The sequence below is a fragment of the Crocodylus siamensis genome, chromosome 13, assembly GCF_052110815.1.
Source record: "Crocodylus siamensis isolate JL-2025a chromosome 13, ASM5211081v1, whole genome shotgun sequence".
Lineage (NCBI taxonomy): Eukaryota > Metazoa > Chordata > Crocodylia > Crocodylidae > Crocodylus > Crocodylus siamensis.
In genome coordinates this window covers 9,146,956-9,168,705 of record NC_143407.1, presented here as the reverse complement: position 1 = coordinate 9,168,705, position 21,750 = coordinate 9,146,956, and the positions used below count along the sequence as shown (strand labels likewise).

General features: G+C 43.9%; 1 protein-coding gene across 1 annotated transcript in view; it reads left to right on the top strand.

Annotated features, from left to right (window-relative positions):
* Positions 1 to 20,476, top strand: part of FKBP5 (FKBP prolyl isomerase 5) — a 47,254-nt gene extending 26,778 nt beyond the window's left edge. Inside the window, exons 4-11 of the mRNA XM_090024933.1 lie at positions 506 to 648; positions 1,610 to 1,724; positions 8,255 to 8,411; positions 10,357 to 10,447; positions 12,365 to 12,448; positions 14,235 to 14,420; positions 18,009 to 18,248; positions 19,546 to 20,476. Coding sequence (XP_089881059.1) covers positions 506 to 648; positions 1,610 to 1,724; positions 8,255 to 8,411; positions 10,357 to 10,447; positions 12,365 to 12,448; positions 14,235 to 14,420; positions 18,009 to 18,248; positions 19,546 to 19,653 — 1,124 coding nt within the window. The 3' untranslated portion in view covers positions 19,654 to 20,476. The remainder of the gene's footprint in view (positions 1 to 505; positions 649 to 1,609; positions 1,725 to 8,254; positions 8,412 to 10,356; positions 10,448 to 12,364; positions 12,449 to 14,234; positions 14,421 to 18,008; positions 18,249 to 19,545) is intronic.
* Positions 20,477 to 21,750: the final 1,274 nt, after the last annotated feature.

Genomic DNA, 21,750 nt, shown 5'->3' with positions numbered 1-21,750 from the left:
AATCTTTCTCCACCAGTGTGGAGGAGGTCATAGACCAGGGGTGGGCAATTATTTCAGGCGGAGGGCCGCTTACTGAGATGTGGCAAGCCATCGAGGGCCGCATGACAGGCAGCCAGGGGCAGATAAATATTAATTTTCTAAATTTTTTAGGGGCCCTGCAGGCTGGATACAACAGCCTGACGAGCCACATCTGGCCCACGGGCCGCATTTTTGCCCACCCCGTCATAGGGAATCTCCAAATTGATGTGCATGAATGACCGTGCTGCTTAAATCCTCACGGCATGTCCTGCAGAGCATGACACTCCAAGTGTAAGGACTTGCACTTGAGTATGATGGACTCTGTATGGTGGTTCAACTACTGACGCTTTTGGTAATGGCTTAATGACAACAGGCAGGACAAAATGGATGAATACAGCAAAGTATAACATGGACCGCGTTTCAGGTTTGCTTTATCCAAGTTATGATGTACATCATTCCCTTATATTAAAGTATGACCTTCTTCTAGGCCAGGTAATCAAGGCTTGGGATATCGGTATTGCCACCATGAAGAAAGGAGAGATCTGCCACTTGCTGTGTAAACCAGAGTATGCATATGGCTCAGCTGGTAGCACCCCGAAAATCCCCTCCAATGCAACTCTCTTTTTTGAGGCAAGTATGTGGGAGGATGTTGGTGTGGGACTGGAGGGCTGGAGAGGAGGATGCCCTGCTCCCCACCCTGCCTTGTGACTTGCCATTGAAATCTAGTTCAACAAGCAGCTTGGACTTTTGAAAGGTTTTCCGACATCTCCAGGGACTTGTGCCAAGGCTTTCTCAGAAATGCATGTCTGAGCTGGAGAGCCTGTGCCCAAACAGCAGCTGAAGCTGCAAAACCTAGGAAAGAGGTCTCGCGGGGCAGCACGAGGGAAGCAGACGGGGCAGACACAGAATGGACTTTCTCAACAATTCAAAAAGTGGAAATAAAAGTTCAAAAATATACTGGGGAAATTGCAGCTCAGCAACATTTTCACGTTATAAAAATCCATTAACACCCATGAGCCACATGAAAACGAGTGTTGGCTGTCCAGAGCCTGCTCTGTGCCAAACTGTGTGCTGTGGATGTGTTCATTTGGCAGAAGCTTTCAAATAAAAGCCTTGGTGCAAATCGCAACAGCAGAAATAGATCTTCAGTCAATTAAGGTTCAGATCCTCCCAGCTCTGGCTGCAGGCCCTTTCCTTGGAGATCCGTGGACCTCAGTGTGGTAGCTTTGCTGTCAGCAAACTGTGGTACAAAGCCTGGTCCGTCTTTTGGGCAACTTGCACAGTGCCTCCCACCACTGTGTTGTGTCCTCCCCTTGCAAGATGAATAACTCCTAGTGTTATTTTTGACTTCATGTTACTTTTCAGGTATTGGGCATGTTCCAGTTTTTAATAAATTGAACCTATTATGCCATGGCTTAGAACTGGCTTTCATGGGATTCTTTTGCCCGTCAGCTGAAAGGAGACGGGATTATTTGGGTTTCCAGCTCTGGAAGCAACTGCTGCTTTGTCTTTTTTTTCCCTCTGTTTCTCAAAAGGGAAATTCCTTCTAAAGATCTTTTTATACCCCCCATCCCTTTTCTTTTTCCTCCAGATTGAGCTACTCGATTTCAAAGGAGAAGACTTATTTGAGGATGGAGGGATCATTCGGAGAATCAAAAAGAAAGGGGAAGGATACTCTAATCCAAATGAAGGAGCCACTGTAGAAAGTGAGTAGTGACCTGTCTGGGGAGCAAACAATTGCATTTTTCCTGTTTCTAATGACAGAGCAGCCTGGCTGGGTTTTTTTGAGGGATGCTGGGGTTTACTGACTGATCCAGGTCACTGGCTCAGAAGGGTTTACGGGAAGACCTTAAATAGAGGGAATAGCCAGCTGTTGATGGAACTGCCATTTGGGTATAACCCAGACTTCCCGAGTTGCATTGGCTTTAAATTCTGGCACTGATGGCAAACCGACTCTGACGCCTGCAAGGGAGAGAGTCCTTCTTAGTTTACCAGTCCAGAAATGTCAAGGGAAATGATAAAACTTAGATACTATGTGGGTTTAATCTCCTTGGCTATCTTTTAAATATTTACCAATCTTCTGTTTGCTGCACGAAAGACTGCTGTATTGCAGTTGCAATGAGAAATAGCATATTGGCTACTGTGCAGCTGCAAACACTGAGTTTTTTCCTGTGCATAACTGATTAAAATCTTAACCTTTTTTGGCCTCAATGAGGCAGCCCACCTTGCTTGAAATGTATTACCTCTGTCTTCCAATTTTTATAGTCATTTTCAGTGCATCCGTGACAAATTGTGGCCTTTTCTTTCCCTTTCATTGTCCTCCAGATACTGCCACTAACTTTTGATTGCCCTTAAGTGGTGGAAGTAGACTAAAGAAAAGGGTCTGCCGAAGTCAATAGTGTAGTATGGGTTTTACTGAAGGAAGAATTTGGCCCCACAGTGTTGAGCAAATCCCATTCAGATTTCTTTTAGTGCGTTTTCCACAAATACAGTTGATGTGAGGTTGGTCACGCTGCTGAAGGAATATTTCACATCAGTGAGGGGGAACCAAGTTGGTTTTTTGTTCTTTTTTTTAATTAAGAAAGAACAATTCAATCACAGAATGAGAGAGAGCCATGTTAGGGAAATGTTAGCCATTTAAATAGCTTAGTTATACAAGGGGTTTGGAATTAGCTGGTCATACTTCTCATTTCAGTGCTATCCCATCCGAGAGCTTATGAGCCTTGCTTGGGGAAGAGACATTGATCTGAATTATTAAGTCAAAATTGCTTGTAAAAACCACTGATTCAAATGGTTCGTTCTTTTAACGGAGCTGCAGTTTTTAGAGACCGAGTCTTCAGGCTTTGCTAATTGGACTGAAATGTTTTGAATGGTGATTGTATGCATTGAGACGGGCTGGGAGTAAAAGTTTCCAACTTTTTTTACTGCGCCTCAGGACTGTTTCAAAAATCAGAGTAGACAACGGTCCTAATTCCTGCGTTGCTTTTGTTACTGATTTTTGACTTCATTGAAAGGAGCTGTTATGGTTGTGTGCTTGTGAAATTTGTGGCTTCATAAAGAAAATTGTGCAGCTGATTACACAGTAACAAGTAGAACAGAGTAGTGTCCTCATTGGACAGGCGATGAAATAGTTTGATTTATCTGAGTGGTGGCTGAGCTGGGAAAATGTAAAAGAGTGTTTTTTTCTACTTTGAAGGAACCTAAAGCAGGAGCCAAAAGGCTCATCAGAGCTAGAGCGCTCTCTGATGTCTTGTGATTCTGAATCCTATTTTTACCTATTTAAAATGAGCATTTTCTTCAACAAGTTCAATACATGAAAACACAGGGTCAGAGCAGTGGAGAGGGAGGCCCTTTGGACAGTCGCATGTGACTCTTGCAGCCTGCCTAGGGACAGAGATCAAGAACCATTTGCCAACCCCATTTCCAGTGCTTGTCTTAGGCCAGCAGCCTAGGTACCAATGCAGCCTTCAGTTTCTTTCTGGTCTACCTACTTGTCCGAGATCTTAGGGGATCTTTGAGCGTGCAGCACTGATATGGGATGGTGCCTTTCAAACCTGGCAGCCTTTTAAACAGCATTTTGGCTGCTCCTGTGCTTTTACATATATCTATAAAACTATGCTTTATATATAAAATTATGCTATACATAGATGCTTATGTAAGATAGATATATCTATATTTCTATCTTTCTATCAATAGACATATAGATCTATCTGTATGCGTGTGTATGTTTGTATATGTGTGTGTATAGATATATGTGTGTGTGTGTGTATGTATATATGTGTATGTATATATGTGTGTGTGTGTGTGTGTATAGATGTGTGTGTGTGTGTGTATAGATATGTGTGTGTGTGTGTGTATAGATATAGATGTGCGTGTGTATGTAGATGTGCGTGTGTATGTAGATGTGCGTGTGTATGAAGGCCTGCCCACCTCTGCACCATTCTCAAGACTCCAAGTCAAGCACAAGGTAATGGGAACAGGCCTTTGACTTGACATTAAAGTAGCATCTGGAAACCAAAGGAGCAGCAATGATGTATCCTAACAAGGTATTTTGAAGCCAGACAGGTGGTAAAGTCTAGCAGCTACATTTTTACTCTTAGAGAATCTCCATTCAGCTCTCCTAAACCAGAGCATTAACTCAGGAAATAGTACAAAGGTGACTGACATCACTGCTATAAATGGACCGGGAGAAAATGTGCACTTACCAGAGCTAACCTCTCTGAGCTGGATTTTTGAAGGCTGTATTATTGGTTTGAGTTTTATAGGTTGTAATTTGCAGTTTTGCTTCCTAAAACACAGGCTGCCGTAGAATCCTTGCATTCCAGCTTTTGTTACAGCCTTTTCTTCGTTTTAATCTGAGTACAAATTGCTGTCAGCACATCAAGTTCATGTGCCAGCCACATTCAGAACACAGTGTTCTGCGCTCTGCAAAACAAAATCGCTCTAGGCACTGCGAGAACAATAAGTCAGCGCTGCAGCTGAAGTGATGTTCTGCAGCCTGGCTGGGGTTTCTTGCTGTGTAATCCAAGTGTAACCGTATCCAAACGATCTGCTTTAGATAGCACTTAAATGCGCTTGGAAAATGGAACAGTTGACTTTCCCCCATTGTCATGAGTTTTACACGCAATTAAAACTGAATAAAATGACTCTGCTTGGGGGAGGGGGGTGTTAAAACTCTTGTATCCTAACTCGTGGGTGAAGGGTGGAACTGGAAGTCTCATGCCACATGTATTCTGATTATAAAGCTTTTTCAGCTCAGATCAAAAGTATATCGCACCCCCATCCTCCCTGCAGTCCTGCAGCTATTCTGGTAAAAGCAAGGATTTGGGAACTAGGGCATTCCTTTCAGTACTTGAACTTTCCCTCTAACATAAAGCATGAAGCTGCAGTAACTAGGACAGGGGCGGGCAGTTATTTTGGGTGGAGGGCCGCTTACTGAGTTTTGGCAAGCCATCGAGGCCGCATGACAGGCAGCCACGGGCAGATAAATATTAATTTTCTAAATTTTTTAGGGGCCCTGCGGGCTGGATAGAATGGCCTGGCAGGCCGCATCTGGCCCATGGGCCGCATTTTGCCCACCCCTGAACTAGGAGCTTCCCCCTCCATCCTGTTTTCACCTATTGATCCCTTCTTTGTATGTACAGCACCAAAGCTTGGTGATTTGTAGATGTAAAGCAGGCTGGGTCTTTGGTCCATGGCAAGCGGTGGGTAAAGAAGTAGGAGGGAGACTTGCATGTCACTGTACAGTTGTGACATCACTGGATTTTGGGTTCAATATTCTGCTTTGCTGCTTATAAATAAGTTAGCTGGCAGAGGGGGAGACCATGAGGATGATATAGGTCAGCATTGGAATAACTGAACTTTTACAACCATTCATTCCTCTTTCATTTCACTCTGTATAAAGTTGCAGCTGGGTAAGCCAAGAGTTGACAGATTTCCTGAAGTTCTCTTGCAGCGCTCAAATCCCTGTTGCGTGTCACCAGCAGCTTGTCCCCTTGCTCTAATTAATTGGGAGCTAGACTGTTGTACATTGCTGACTTCTAGTTTTTGGACAGAAATGTTGGTGTAAGATGTGCCATGAAGGGGTTTGATAATGCCAGAACAGCTTTTGACTGTCTTCCCTGTACAGTGTGACTTGGTAGAAGGGTGTTTCTGGGGAGGAAGAAGGTGAACTTCCAACCAGAATTGGGGCCCACAGTCACTTGTCATATTCAGGGAGAAGCTGTGTCTGCCTGACCCAAGGAAAGTAAATTTTCCTATTCGTTATCTCCCAATGCAGACTACATGTTGTTCTGTCTTCCTCTAAAATAATAGACCCCTAAATGTTTCTAAGACACCCTTGCCATGTTACCTTGGTGCTACAGTCTGGCTGCATTTTGTGTAAATTGTGAATGAGTTGAAACCCTTTGTAAACTGTTGTGGTCCTTAGAGCCTCCAGACTTTACAAATCCAGGTAACATTTTTTTTTTAAGCACATTTGTGATCTTTCAGATTTTGGTATAAATAAGAGCGCAGAGCATATCTAGGATGAGCAGGGGTTTCATGCTTTTCCACAGTGTCTGGGTCCTTACAGGTCTATCACTCCACACCAGGGGCAGGCAATTATTTTGGGCAGAGGGCCGCTTACTGAGTTTTGGCAAGCCGTCGAGGGCTGCATGACAGGCAGCCAGGGCAGATTAATATTAATTTTCTAAATTTTGGGGGACCCCATGGGCCAGGTAGAATGGCCGGGTGGGCCGCGTCTGGCCCGCGGGCTGCATTTTGCCCACTCCTGCTCCACACTCAGCTACTAAATGGAGACAGCTTTTCTCCCGGGCTTTACTACTTTTGCAGAATATTTTTTATTTTCAACTTTTGTACTGCAAATAAATTAAGACCCAGTCTTCCCCAGACTACTGCAAAGTGAAGCCTACAATGCTTCTGCAGCTATACTAGGCAAACCCTGGTCTTCAGTGGCTGCAGGGCTTTTGGCATGCTTTTGGAAACCTTGGAAAGATAGTCCTGGTAGGCAACAGACATTCAAAACACTTGGGAGGTTGCTTACAAGAGGTTATTCTTCATTTGCAAATAATTTATGCTATGGAAACAGGACATAGGTTGTGTCCTGAAGCAGCAATACCCACAGGACATGATAAGTAAGGAAGGACACTTCTTTAGAAACACAGCCAGAAGCATCAGGTGGCAAATGTGCTTGTACCTGCTATTGTCTTCTGTGACCGTATTTATGTCACCATCCCAAAATAGACCTGAGTTGTTATTGCTTAAAGATTAAAAATGTTTATCTTGTACTTCAGGCTCTTAGCAGGAAGGGCCATGTCCCTGGTGTCTGAAGTATAGGACAAGCTTATAGCTTTATATAGAGACTTTCTAATCACAATGAAACTGAGTGCCAACAAACTGTATGGAGTTGCAGTTAGTGCTAGTACATTTTAGGACGAGAGGAGTGTGGTAGTCATTGCATTTATCCGTTGTCCAGTCCTTAGACTGTAGGTGCATTTTTAGCATCGCTGGACTAAAGTATCTTTGGTATCGCTTGTTTTCGAACCCTTCGTCTAACCCTCGTCTCTCTACGAAGGGCTAATTCTGCATGACTGCGTAGTGTCAAGGAAGTCTGTAAGTGTCTGCTTAAGCCTTAGGCTGCTTTAAAGGAGCTGGTTAGGATAAACTCAGCCAAGTAACATCAAGCAGTTAGGCTGAGGGAAATAAAATTTGAGGAACTGGTAACAGGCAAGGCAGCGTCATAGGCAAGAGAAGTATAGGACTAGGGTAAAGGTAACGACAGGGCCCAAGAACAGGGAAGTGAGAGGATTTAGGCTCTGGTCTGACTCACAACATGATCAAATAGAAGATCTGCTTTTGATATCGGCATTAAAACGGCTTCCGTCCTCTTAACTTCGGTTTGAACAGACAATCCCACCTGCAGCTGTTCCCTAACCCTGCCTCTTTAGCCTTGAAAAACGTGGGACAGATCTTTTCCCCGTCAGGCTGGCCACCCATTAGTGAGCTGCATATTTCAGAGCTTGACAAGTTTAGAGATGACCATGCCCGTGTTTTGTTCTTCTTGTCATTTTTCTTTGTTTTAGGTTTCTAACCCTTTGATTATTTTGTAGTTTTTAGGTTATTTGATCACTTGTCAGTGTTTCAGGTTTATGATCATTTTGTTAGTTGTAGCCTTTTCAAAGTCTTTAACCATTGTCGTTGTTTGTAACTATTTTTCCCATCATCTGTTTAATAATATGTAACCATGTCCTTTGTCCAGGCTCAACAATATCTTATTGGTTATCATTGTAATAATGCAAGTTTTTACCTAGTTCTGTATTTACTTACTGTGCTTACAAAGTTTTATTAAAGTTTTCTTGCAATCACTCTTTTAGGTTGCTTAATTTTGTTGGGACAGGTCTCTTCGCACTATCTTGGTCCCTCTGGCCATATCTAGGGATTGATCCCTAGCCCACCCCTTCAGCAAGACTGGGGATGCACCTTGGAGACTAATCATATCTGAGAACTTGATCAGGGCCCTCAGACAGGTCTTCTCAAGCTGGCTAAATCCAGAGGCAAAATGCACGCCTAAATTCTTCAAACAGCTCAGTTACCATGTGCAGGGAGTAATTTAGATACACTTGCTTTGGCACCTAACTGCTGTATCATTACTGCACTGGAAAAATGGGAGCCAGGATGTCTTGATTGATGGAGCTCTGCTTGGCCCTTAAATGTGTGCTTTCTTCCATCCCAATAGTCCATCTGGAAGGATTTTATGGTGACAGAAAGTTCGACTCCAGAGATGTAAAGTTCGTTGTCGGAGAAGGGGAAGACCATGACGTTCCAATCGGAATTGATAAAGCTCTGGAGAAAATGCAGCGGGGAGAGCACTGTATCTTGTACCTCGGACCACGGTAAGAAACTTTCCTTTCCTTTCCACTAGTTGTGCATTATGCTTGGAGACTGCTTATCGCAGTCTGAAAGAGAAGAGAGACAGTCACCAGAAAGACTTGGTCTTTATTATTATTCTGTATTATTCTGTATTATTAAGTATTATTCTGTTTGGTGTTTACATACTTCACATACTTTTGGAGTCTCCTCCCTTGCTTGCTCCAAGGGCCTTATGGCCGAGGGCAAGCAAAACTTGGAGGCATCTGAACCCCACGCCTCCGGGCTTGGGCCGGCAAGTAGGGCGCCCACCAAAGTTTTAGGAAACATCTGAAGCCCCAGGTGCGGGTGGAGGATGTTTGCCGGTTGTAGGGCCACTTGCAGTTCTGGACTCTCGGATTTGGAATCAGTATTGGCTAATTTGGCCTTGGATACAAATACAAAAACAAAAAAGCTGAGATTCTTTCTCTGTGTTGCAATTAATCTCTTGGCAGTCTTGAAATGGCACGTGTGGGCCTGCATTTTATGGCAAACCAGTAATGACCCAGGACACCTGGGTTTTCGGTGCTCATCACATATGGCACTAACATTTTTAGAAAACAGGTGTGCAGAGCTTCTGAAAATCAAGGTCCTTCAGTAGTGTCTCAGTTTGGGAGCCCAGAAATTGAAGCGGTAAAAATAACTAACCACAACTGAAAGCTTAGACCAGTGTCTTTAGACCAGTGATTCTCAAGCAAGGTGGTGCGGTACCCTGGGGTGTCTTGACATCCTTTCAAAGGTGTGCCGCACAATGTTAGCACTGTCAGGCATGCAAGCATGATTTACAAGATAAACCCAGAGATTTCAAATAGGTACCTGTAGTGTTAAAAACATTCTGACCTGTTGTGGCCTGTCTGAGTGCTTTGCTATAGAAAAATTGGTTTATTATTTTTCTGTAGTCAAAAAACAAGTGAAAACGAAGAGCTGGCATTTTCCAAAGGGTTTCTTGAGTCGGACAAGGGGTGCCTTCAGTCTAAAAAGGTTGAGAACCACTGCTTTAGACCAATTTAAAAGTCATAAAATGGAAGAGTGTATTACGCAGAGCTGGTGGAAAAGGAAACTTCTGTTACATAGCATCCTCTCTAAAGTTCCCCACCCTTTGGCTCTCCATCGGTGCAGCCACCCAGACATGTAAACTGATATTTTCAGTGTCCAGAAATTTTGAGAAGGGGATTGTTGCACCGTTGTGAAAAACGGTTTATCTGCCTGTTGGATACATTCTCTATTCTACTTCAGCTTGCTTATGCTGTTCATAAAACCTGTGTCTCAATCACAGGATTAAGGAAAGCTGAGCTGTGAAAAACTGCTCTTGGTCAGATATCTAAAACCTGTAACAATGGCAGGAAATGCATCCGTCACTATTTGTGAAAACGGCTGCTTGTATCAGATGCTTTTTTTTTTAGCCATCTTACATCTCCCACAAATTACCCACAAGGGCTGATGACAGCAATATCCACACGTAGCCCAAATCGTTCTAAGTTAGATTATACCTTCACTTCGTCCTTATGGAGTAAAACAGTCCCCTCCTGGCACAGCCAAGCAATTTGAGGGAACAGGGAAGATCTAGTTACCTGTCTAAATGCAGGGGAAAATGCCAAACTCTGGTTCCAAGGAATAGGTGCCTAAAATAGAAAATTTAGGTCCTTATCTTTTACATAGCATGATGTTCAGAGGTGCAGAGAAACATCTGCAGAGAGTGTATCCTGTCTGACGGCTGCGGGAATACTATTGAATCCAGTCCCATTTCTAAAACCGACATTGCCACAGACGAGATGCTTGGCACGGTCTTCCCTGACTCTGCATCTAGTTGGTCTCCAGGGTCCGGCGTGCAGCTTCCGACTTCTGTCGCCTTGTGAGCGTGAATATTCAGCGTGCTGAGTGGATCGGACAGTGCCCTTTCCTCTGAAGCTTTGTTATTGTGTTCTGTTGCAGGTATGGTTTCGGTGAGGCAGGGAAGCCTAAGTTTGGCATCGAGGCAAATGCTGAGCTTGCGTATGAAGTTACACTTAAAAGGTTCGAAAAGGTGAGACTTGCACTTCTTCCGACTGGCACGAGGCGCTTCTAGAAACTCCAGGAAACTGCCCCAAACTGAAAAATGTTCAGCACTTTGTCTCTGGCATGATCGTAACGCAGCCCTGCTAAAGCAGATACATCAACAAAGATCTCTGTGTTCTTAATTTGTTCTTGTGTGTCCGTTTGTTGTATTGTTTTGGATGGGGTCCAAGGCTGGTTCCCTTATTTGTTACTAGGCTTGTTCCTTTTGTACTTTTTTCTGGGCTGTACACAAAAAGGTTCGTGTCCTGCCAAATTGCTTTGAAAGGAGGGCAGGGCTGGCCTGCTGAACAGGCTGTGCCCTCTTTGGGAGCTTGGAAAATGTGCCCATGTTTGTACAGTGCTGTTGAAGAACAAGATGTACGTGGGGCGGAGCTGGCACAGCAAGGCTCCATCATGAGACGCCGGGGAGAGGAAGGCTCCTGCGGCACGGGTACCTGACCCCTTATCTTGGGGTAAGCTAGGGTGTGAACTTGAGCAGGTCACCTGAGCTGCAATAAAAGCAGTAAAACTTCTCTGTTTACCACCGGGGAATAGTGTGACCCAGGCTGTACCACGGGGTAGCTAATGTCAAAGAATCGTAGAAAATGAGGGTTGAAGGGACCTCAGGAGATCGCGTCTAGTCCAACCCCCTGCTCCAAGCAGAACCAGCCCCAACTACAGCATCCCAGCCAAAGCTTTGTCTAGCTGTGGTTAAAAACCTCGAAGGATGGAGAGTCCACAACCTCTCTGGGTAACCTGTCCCAGTGCTTTACTACCCTCCTCATAAGAGGCTTTTGGGGTTTGTTTCCTAATATCCAGCCTAAACTTCCCTTGCTGCAATTTGAAACCTTTGCTCGTTCATGGCTGTTAGGGGCTGTAAGGGACCTTACAGATCATCAGGTCCAGCCCCTCTGCACTTGGGCAGGAAAGACTGATGGGATCAAATGATGGGTGTCAAGACGCTTTTTGAAGACTGCCAGGGTGGATGGCTGTACCTTTCTGTTATCTGCCTGTAAGTTCACACCCTAGCTTCCCTCACCGTAACTTGTCTGTGTAGCTTACCCCTGTGACTTGCTCCCTTCCCCTTTCTCTTAACTTTGGTGACAGCAGAATCGTAGCCTTCCCGCAGATGTGGGGGGAGGTCATGGGCCCAGCCCTCTCCCTGTTCCCCGTGGAGTCGCATCCGTGCCACAACTCTGCTTCCTGGTGCTTGCTTTTCAGCGGGGTTTTGAGCATGTGGGCTTAGCATGGACTGGCCTAGGTAACCAGTTGTCCTCTGACTTAATCCTGGATGCAGAGTGATGCTTTGCAACACTCAGCACTGACAAGCTGAGCCAGTCAAGGCAGTACCGTAGAAAGCTATACAGGTCTGTGTGCCGGACGTGAAAGATTTAATAGATTTCATAGATTTTAGGATTGTAAGGGACCGATGTGATCGAGTCCAACCCCATGCCCTGGGCAGGAGAGAGTGCTGGGGTCAGATGGCGCCAGCCAGGTGTTATGACCCCAGCCAGGTGTTACAGGTTCCAGCATCATTCATTTTCTGGGTTTATTCCCTTTTTTTGAAAATTCCCAACAGCAGATGCAGCTGCTAGGCGGATATATTTATCTTAAAGCCCCTTTCTTGCCCTTCTGTCCTCTCCTGCTGCTTCCCCTAGGGGAGGAAAGCCACTTTCTAGTGACACTAGAGGACAAATTCCTTTGGATAATGGAATGGCAAGCAAGGGAATGGCAGAGAATGGGCTGAAGCATTAAGCCTTGAAGCTGGTATGTTTAGAAATCTGGGAATCTGTAAAAGTTGATATTTGTTTTTGGGACAAGGGGCACTGTAAGACATCATGAACTCCAGCTGATATTGTTTCCTATCCTGTCTTCTAACAGTTGCTTTGAAAATGTTTGTACTTAGGCCAAAGAGTCCTGGGAGATGGACACCAAAGAGAAACTCGAGCAAGCTGCCATTGTCAAAGAGAAAGGGACAGTGTATTTCAAGGTTTGTAAAACTGCAGCATAAATGAGTTGCCAAGAACTGAACCATGCCTGCAGGCACACACATTTTTTTTAATTGCTTGTGGACTCTTCAGAGAAACAACTTAAAATATTCCTGAACGGGCATAAATATTAAATATTATTAATTAAATATTAAAATATTCCTGGATGGGCATTTACACAGTCCCCAATAGTTTTAGCTTCAGGCAACAAAAATGTTGCCCTGCTCTTGTTGTTCCTTCCCTACAAGTAACTACCAGGCTTTGGTACAAACTTGGCTTTCCCTGCTTGGACTGATCCGGATGAGCATCTGGCAGCGGACTGTCCTTCTCTGGTAGGCTGAGCTAGTAATAAGGAGGTATCCCTGGAAAGAGGCCACTTCATTTAGCACGGCCTGTCTTTTGGGGCATTATGTGGAGCCTTATGTCTTCTAAAGTTCTTACATCTAACGCCTCCTTTACATGGTATGTATTTAATCTATGGACTTCGTTGCCAAAAGATCTGAAGGCCAAGAATTTAGCAAGATTGAAAATGGGATTAAACATTAATGTGGGCAGTGAAACATCCACAGTTTTATACATGACCTGGATAAAAATAGTAAGGATTATAAACCTTCCTGTTTCAGCGTACAAAACCAACACTGAAGGATATTGATCAAAAAAACCAAACCTTCCCCTGTAGGCCAGTTAAACCAAATTGTCTGTTCTGAGGTTTCTTGCTCCTTCCTTTGACGTATCTGCTGGAGACCGTCAGAGAAGGGACTCTGGGCTGGGCTGAGATAACACTCCTGTAGTTCCACATAATAAACAGCTTTATTGAGAGAGAGAGAGATGTGCAGTATGCTTTTTAAGTTAAATTACTTCAATACCAGGGTAGTGGCTTCATTTCAAAATATATCTAACCTTACAGACTCTGATTACTTTGTTGAGGAGACAGTGGGTGGTGAAAAGAGGTTTTAGTCTGCAGACTTTATCCTGTATGCTGGAAATGACTTGTTACAGATAAGGTGCGCTGGTGGTTTGATTGATATGCCGCCCTTCCCAACAAAGGGTCATTTTAAATGTGGTTTAGTGATTTGATGGCGTTTTAATGAAGTTAACCAAAGGAAGGACACTTAATTTCTTGCTTTGAGTGTGATTCTTGCTTCACAGTTTCACATTTGAAGCTGTTTGTTTCTGAACCAAGTTGATGTCCAGTGGTCAGTCTCCTTCCACTGCCTTGGAGTCTGTTCCAGCAGTCTCCTCTTCAGTGGTGATGCTGTTGAACCATGGATAGTCGTTGCACCCTGGTTTTGCAGGTCCATCAGTGAAAGTGCATAATATGCATCTGATTCATACAGCAGCTATTCTGCCATGCTGGGTTTGACTTGAAATCATCCTACTACCCTCTTTGCTTCAAGGGGAGTGTTGCCTTGGGACCCAGAAAAGAGAGAGGTGGGATTTCAAAGGGAATCGCTGCCTCTCACTTCATGTTGAGCTTAATTCCACCTGCAGACCCTGGGGTGTTTGGCTGTCAAGGTGTCTAGCACTCCTGGCACCGATGCAAGTAGGGAATAAAAAGTCCCTGACTCCCCCAACCCCACCAGCCCACGTGCTCAGCACTTGCAGCTCCAGTTAAGATCCACTGGCTCTATGGGTGATTTGACACCTCTAAAATGACCTCCCTCATTTTTTATGGGAAACACTGGAGGCTGTCCAATTGCAAACTGTTTTAAGACCGTTTCAGGAGCAAATCTGCTTTCATTTGACAACTAACATTCCTTTTGTCTGATTTTCTTTGCTTCATCCCAGGAAGGCAAGTACATGCAGGCGGTGATTCAGTATGGGAAGATCGTGTCCTGGTTAGAAATGGAGTATGGCTTATCAGAAAGGGAATCTAAAGCTTCTGAATCCTTCTTGCTGGCAGCCTTCCTCAACCTGGCCATGTGCTATCTGAAGCTGCGGGAGTATACCAAAGCTGTTGAGTGCTGTGATAAGGTAAAGTCCATCTGAACACATCGGCTGGAATAGGTTTATCTTCTGTTACCTCTCCCTTTTTCTTTCCCCTCCCTTGCATCAAATTTCGGTACATACCAGAGGCAGTTTCAAAACCTTATTGCAAGTTTAATCTCCCCCCTGAATTTCCTGTGCTTGGTGGTTTGAGAACTGAGTCTAAACTCTCTTTGAATGTGTTTGTCTTTTGCAGGGCAGTATCACACTGCATAGCTTTTCAGAGAGTAGTGGGATGGTCCTGGATATTTTACATTTCAAACAAAATTAAAAGCAGTATCCAACAAGAATTTGTTCAATTAAAACGTGAACTCAAGAATCCATTTGGCTTCCTACGTGTTCAGAAGCTGGTGTTTTATTAAAAACCTCTCCCGAAATAACAACTGCGCCATGTCTGCTTGGTAGTTATAATATACAAAATGGTGTACCTAGGTTAAAGAGATTACTCTATTCGGGAAGATAAAGAAAACCCATATAGACGTCCTCTGCACCTACAGCATTAGTGATATTTTAAGTTAGCTAATATACTTCAAAATCTCAGCACTGTGATGAAATATATTCATTCTAGCAGGTGCTCTGTCCTTGATGTGATATTCTGTTGCTAATCATTTAGGATCAAAAGCTGAAAGGAGCAGGAAATATTTACAATATTCTGCTCTTCGATATGGTGTGCACAGCAATCGGGCTCTTTAGATCAAAACACCCAGAATTTGGAAGAACACTGTGCAAATTTGCTCCCAGCCAGTGTCTATACATGTACAGTTAATTTTACTACCTGTATTTACAGGTAGTAGCTAACTGTGCAGTAGACTAGCTACTGCATAGTAAATTGTATGCACTTGTTAACAGCAAAAGCTGAGAGTAGCAGGAAATATTTACAGTATTCTGCTCTTCAATATAGTGTGCACAGCAATCAGCCTCTTTAGATCAAAACACCCAGAATTTGGAAGAGCACTGTGTAGATCCAGACAAATTTTCCTTGCTAAGTGTGGCTTTTTGTGGTTCCAATGGTGAAAATGAAGCGTTGCCAACACACGCAAAAAGCTAGCAGAGTTTGTGTGCGACTGTGCCTGGCTGTGTCGTATTGTATGCCCTTCTGCACTGCAGAATGCATAGATCGTGTAACTTAGTTTTCTCATGGTGCCTGCACAGGAGAAGCTTTTTATCTCCGTGTTTGTTATCTCTCCTTTTGTAAAGATTTTACAGGGTCCAGGGTTGTTAATGGCTGCAGAATTTAAAGTCTCTTCAGCATGTTCAGAATTCAACTCTTAAGATGTGCCTAGCTGAAATTTGGAGCCAGAGGTAGTACTCTGTCGGCATGTCTACATGTGCTATGAATGCTTACTGCGCAGTAAAATACTGTGCAATAAGCCTTCCCTGGAAGCACATCTACACATGCTCCCTGTTGGAAGCAAACCTTCTCCCCATGGCAGCAGCATGGTCCAGGGCTGCTCCTACCTTGCTCTGCTCCCTGATGTGGGGTCCTGATGTGCACGGGGCTGGGAGACAGCTACCACTGCAGAGCTCTCCCAGCCCCATGCACATGAGGACAAGCCCCATTCCCAGCAGGGCTTCCCCATGAAGCTGGGGGATGGCTGGGAACTATCCTGTTTTAGGTCAGCTCCCTGCATGCCTGTGGCTGGGCAGGGAAATCCCTGAGCAGCCCAGGGGTGGCCTGGAGCTGCCCCAGAAGCAGGACAGCTCCCAGCCAGCCCCTGGCTGGGCGGGGAAGCAGAAAGCTAACCTGTCCTGGCTTTGCTGAGCGCCTGGCTCCTGGGAGGAGCAGTGCCAGGGTGGCAAAGAGCTACCCCGTCCATGTGCTGCTCAGGTCTTGGCTGCAGCGGGGAGCCAAGTGCTGAGCAGCACCAGGACCAAGGGAGTTCCCCGTTCCCTGTGGCCCCCTGACGTTGGAGCAAATTCGGTCCCGGTCAGTGTCTATACATGTGCTCCTGCACAGTATCTACCGTAGTTAGTTTTACTATCTCTGTTTACTGTCAGCTGTGCAGTAGACTGATTTACTGTGTAGTAAATTGTATACACTTGTAGATTGTGAAACTTTACTGCGCAGTAAATTAATCTACTGTGCAGCAAAGAGTCTTGTGTAGACACACTCTGTATCCACAGAGTTATGTACTGCATATATACAGGCTCTGACTTCCGGAGCCAGATCCTGCAGCTGGATCCATGTGGTTAGACTTCCCCACCTTCCTTTCCCACCAAATCCCCCACAAAGACTTCACTGAGTGTCAGCACAGGTACAGGAGTTTGTTTGCTCTGTTTCAACCTGGATCTGGCTATAGGTACTGGCCTCTGCCTGTCGGCAGTGTTCTTCTCCTCTTATTGGAGTGTCTCCATATGTATAAGCAGATCGGGTGTGTAGGCAGCACTGAAGGCATAAATGTAACATAGAAATCAGGTTGAAGATAATGTAACCCAGGAGCCAGAATGTGGAAAGCTTATTTTGTGTTTCTGCACAAAAAAAAAAACTGTTAGGCTTTAGTATCAAGAGCCTTTCAGGCTTGATCTATGGTATAAGCTAGTCATTGTAACTGGAACAATAAAACAAAGAAGTTTAAAGCTTTGCATATCTTGTATGTAATAATTTCCAGACATACAGACAGTCTTGCTATAATTAGACAATTCTACCAGGAATACATAAATCCAAGTCAACAAGAGGTAACTTTTAGAAAGCAAGCTTAGTGCACCTACCTCAAGAAGACTGAGAAAGCAGGGAGACAGACATGCTGCCAAGGATGTAAGTCCTTAGCTACCTGGGTTCTGTTAATGTTACATGCTCCTGAGTTTGGAGGCTAAGTACTTGACTCAGTTTTGCATTTGTGGGCTTGTCTCTGCCTACTACTTTCAGTGGTTTGTGTGTGTGTGCACATAAATATTTCAGCATCTAAAGTACATTATATGACTTGCCAACCAGGCTTAGAGACCAGTAACATTTTGTAGGGCAAGCTAAGAACACTCTAGAGATTTCAAGCCTCTCCTTTTGTCCCAGTTTCATCATACTTGACGGGGCTTTAAAACTCACAGCTCTTCTGAAGGAGAGACATTAACAGAGCCTCTAGCATTGTACAGGACCAGCACAAGGAGCTGCTAATTGGCTGTATGACCTCAGTGTTATGGGGCTCTTTTTCAGAAAAGTCCAGTTTTGTGCGGGGGAGAGTCAGGCTTTGAGTTGTGGTGGAAATATTTGTCCCTTTATTATGATCTTAATTACATGAGGTATAAAAGGGAATTGACTCTAATGAGGTCAAGCGGAGTGAAACAGTGAGAGCAGAGCTGATTGCTCCATCTTACCGAAGAATAGCATGGAACTGAGCTTTTGTTGTTTCAGAGCCGAACAGACTGGTATTGTCATTCTTTTGTGTGGCCTTCCAATGGCATACCACTGTCTGCAAAACCATTGCGCACTGCCACGGAGATCTGCTATAAATGGTGGCTGGGACACATTTTTGCAAGTCATTCCCTACAGCACAGTCCTTACCTGTATTAACAAGAATACCTCGGGGTGCTGCCTCAGGGATGCTCTCAAAGCTTTGCTAATGTGGGAACATATGTTTGCAGGCATTAGGACTGGATCAGGACAACGAGAAAGGTTTGTACAGGAGAGGTGAAGCCAGACTACTAATGAACGAATTTGAACTGGCAAAATGCGACTTTCAAAGAGTGCTGGAAGTGAACCCGCAAAACAAGGCTGCCAAGTCGCAGATCACAGTCTGTCAAAAGAAGACAAAGGAACACAATGAGCGTGACCGAAGAATATATGCCAACATGTTCAAGAAGTTTGCAGAGAGAGATGCAAAGGTTTGTATTATGTTGGCACTTGGAGCGCATCCATTGCGACCTTCTACCAGACTCCAGCTGAAGGGTTCTCAGTAGACTTGCGTATGGTGAAAGGCTTCAGATTTAATAGCCCTGCAGACTGAGTGTCTCTACCTAGACAAGAAGTTGTTCATGAAGGGATAGTTGACTAATGAAAGCACAGCTTTTTCCTGGAGGAACCAACTCTGTAGAAGCCTGGTATTTTTCATGGCTCATTCATTGTTGGATTTCTTTGCTTTAAGACTACTACCACAAAGGTTTAGTTGTTAAGACTATTTGCAGTGTAGACCCATGACAGCTGGGAATGAGTTTGGAACAAGGATTGAATTTTGTACTTTCTAGCTGAAAACTGTAGCCTGCTTCTGTCGCTGCTGACCCAGGGTGGGTCTGTGATGGCATTCAGTCCTCTGGGTGGGCCTGAGATGTTTGATGGAAATTCATAGTAGGGACCTCCTTGATGGTCATCACATGCCTTGCAGCAGAAGATACCATTCCCTTTTAACTGTGGTAGAGATGTTGCATTCTTCAAACAACAGGCTATGAATTCACCTAAACAAGCATCTAGTGCAGACTGTACTCAAACAAGAGAGAATAGAGAAGCCAAGAAACCAATTTGTGCATCTCCTTTAAATTATAGCGGCACAGCTAGCACCTGGCAATAAATCTGTTATTAAATATGTTGCAACATCCAGCAGAGCTAAGGATCAAAGACTAGTTGAGCCTATTGTTTGAGATGCAAAAATGAAGTTGCTTTAGCCAGCTGAGCTGCTCACGGAGGAATAGGGCTCTTCTGCTTTTTTAGGATTGGATTGAGGTATGTGAGTACGGGCAACAGCTCCGAGGGGTTTTTACCTTCTGTGCCCCCACACAGCCATTTCGATAACACTTTTTTTTGTGATGGTACCAAGTGTCCATCAGGGAGAGTGTAGGTTCCAGGTTCTACCTTTTCATGAACTAGTGGAGGAGGTGCTAACAGAGCCCTCTCTTATTCACCTAGGCTTCCTTAGCCAAGAGGAGTGGAGCGAGTATAATCTTCACTAATGCTCAGAGCCAAGAAAGCAGAAATTTGCAGTGTGAGTGGGCTTTATGACTGCCCTGAGCATTGCAGCCAACTACTGCTACATCTTAGGGGAAAAACTTACTCTAGGAGAGAGGAGTTTTATGTTGAATTTGCAGTATCTGTTAATACTGGAGCTCCAGGAATCCTCGGATTCACTGTGACTTGATTTTTCTGCTTGTATCTCAGCTAACTGACTGTGGTTTATTTGCTGTTGTACAGGAGGAAGCTAGCAGAAATCCAGGAGAGAAAGATGTGGAGAAAACAACTTCTGAAAAGAGGCTAAAAACTCCCATGACTGAAGGCAAAGAGCCTGAAGGGCATGTATGATGGGAAAAGAAGGTGGGAAGGAGACCCTCCTGAACTCAGCCTGCACCGAAACAGGTTTCTGCAGAACTCAGGACTCGCCAATGTTTTATTGTAAAGCTTGTTACAGTTTGTGTGATCGTGGAAGCAAAATGCCTCGCAAAGTCCAACAAAACCAGCCCTGCTGCTATGAGCATGCTCAGCAGTGGAGCACAAGAAGAGGGACAGTGTGGGACCACTCTGAGTGGAACAAATAGCTTTTAAAAAGGAAAAAAAAAAAAATCAGACTCTTGGCTCTAGGAAAGTTTCCTGAGACGGCTTGATCCAGCTCATTTCAGTTCACATCAACTTGCCACGCGATGTCCAGGGTCCTCTTAAATGAGTTAGAATGTAGGAGCTGTCGGTTGTACAATTCAGTATTGCATTTGGTTGTACTGTAGTAGGACCACGCAGGCCTAGGTTTAAAAAAAAAAAAATTGACTAAAGTGCTGCCGGCTCAAGGTATAGCACTGTATCTACTAGAACAAAGTGCAAAGCAGTGTGCCATGGTTTCAGTGAACAGCAGTGTTATGGACTCTAAAGCCAGAAGCAGAGAGGTGATTTCTCACATAACTTCTTCCTTCTCTTTCACTCCAGTGCAAACTTTCAATAGTTTTCTGTAGCACAGCCTAGCGTCTCTGGGAGCTGAACAGTCTAGATCGTGTAATAAGTGAATGCTTACTGGTAATGTTCTGCAAGACTGGGCTTTTTTTGGGTTGGTTTTACCTCTTGAAGGCTTCTTGGATCTGCTTCCAGACGTGTTTATAATGTTAAGATGGTCATTGGAATTAAAAAGTACTGCATTTCATCACGACTTTCCCATTTCCTTTTAGGAAATTGTTAAAATGTTTTGTTTTGTTTTTTACTGGTGCTGCTGCCGTTACGTTTTGCATCACTTCTGTTATAACTCCTCTCTCTCTCTCTCTCTCTCTTAGGGAATTATAATTTGGCTTTAAAAGGGTGTTTCATTTCGGGGAGGCTCTTTACATTTTTAAAAGTTGTACTACAGTTTTGTTTTGTTCAGTGCAAAAGACTGTTTTCAGAAGCTGCTCTTATCATTTCAGCCCACGGCCCACAACCTGTTTAATTTTAAAAAATGGAGTTTACCAGCTTATTAGGGGTCTATGCAAAAAAAAAAAAAAAAGAAGAAGAAAAGTAAGCAGATGAACTATTGTGGTTAGGTCTCTTACTATATAGTACCGTGATTCGTAGGTCAACAATTTATGTATCTTCTATCCAGCACCCACTCAGGCTACTATGGTGGGAGCTGTGTTTCTGTATTAACTTACAAAGCACAGAAATGCATTGTGAATGACCGGGAATACAGTCTCAGCATACAGCATTTTGAGTGAAGCCTACTACATCATTGCTTCAACCCTAAAGGGACATTGTCACTACCTTTTTAAAAACAGCTTTTAAATTCTTTTTACTCCTCCATGGTTTGTAATACCCCTTTTGAAGCTTGAAAATAAATCTTTTTCTATCAGCTTTGCTTCCCAATTAACAAAGACAATATTTTATTTTGCTCTTTCTACCTTAATCCTGCAAAAACCAAACTGGCATAGTTTCATAGTTTCTAGTATAGTAGTATGCTTGCTCTGCTTCTTTCTTTTGACCTGACGAGGTGGCATTTCAAACATATGCGGCTGATGGTGGAACAACCTGAAAATACATTTAAGGCTGGTGACTGGTGCATTCATTAAGAAATTGTTTGGTGCAGAAAAGCACAGGGTTGATGCTACTGTTGCTTATCTTGCAAAAATGTCATTCACTTTTATTAGGAAGAGTGTTCCTGTGGGCAGAACATTTATCTTTTACCACAGAGTATTATGGAGACTTGGGAATATTTTGTTGTATTTTGGCGTGATCAGACCAAAATACAGGGCAGTTTTCAAAAAACACACACTTTCTGGTAATGGATTGAAATGGCTAAATGTATTTAGACTTTAAAACACACTTGTACAGAATTGAAAGTGGATTCAGTTTTTATCCTGAACTAACAATGCTCCCTAATGATATGTTAGAAGATCCATCCCAACTAAGTAAACTGCCTGAAGCCACAAAGTAGCACACTTATATAAT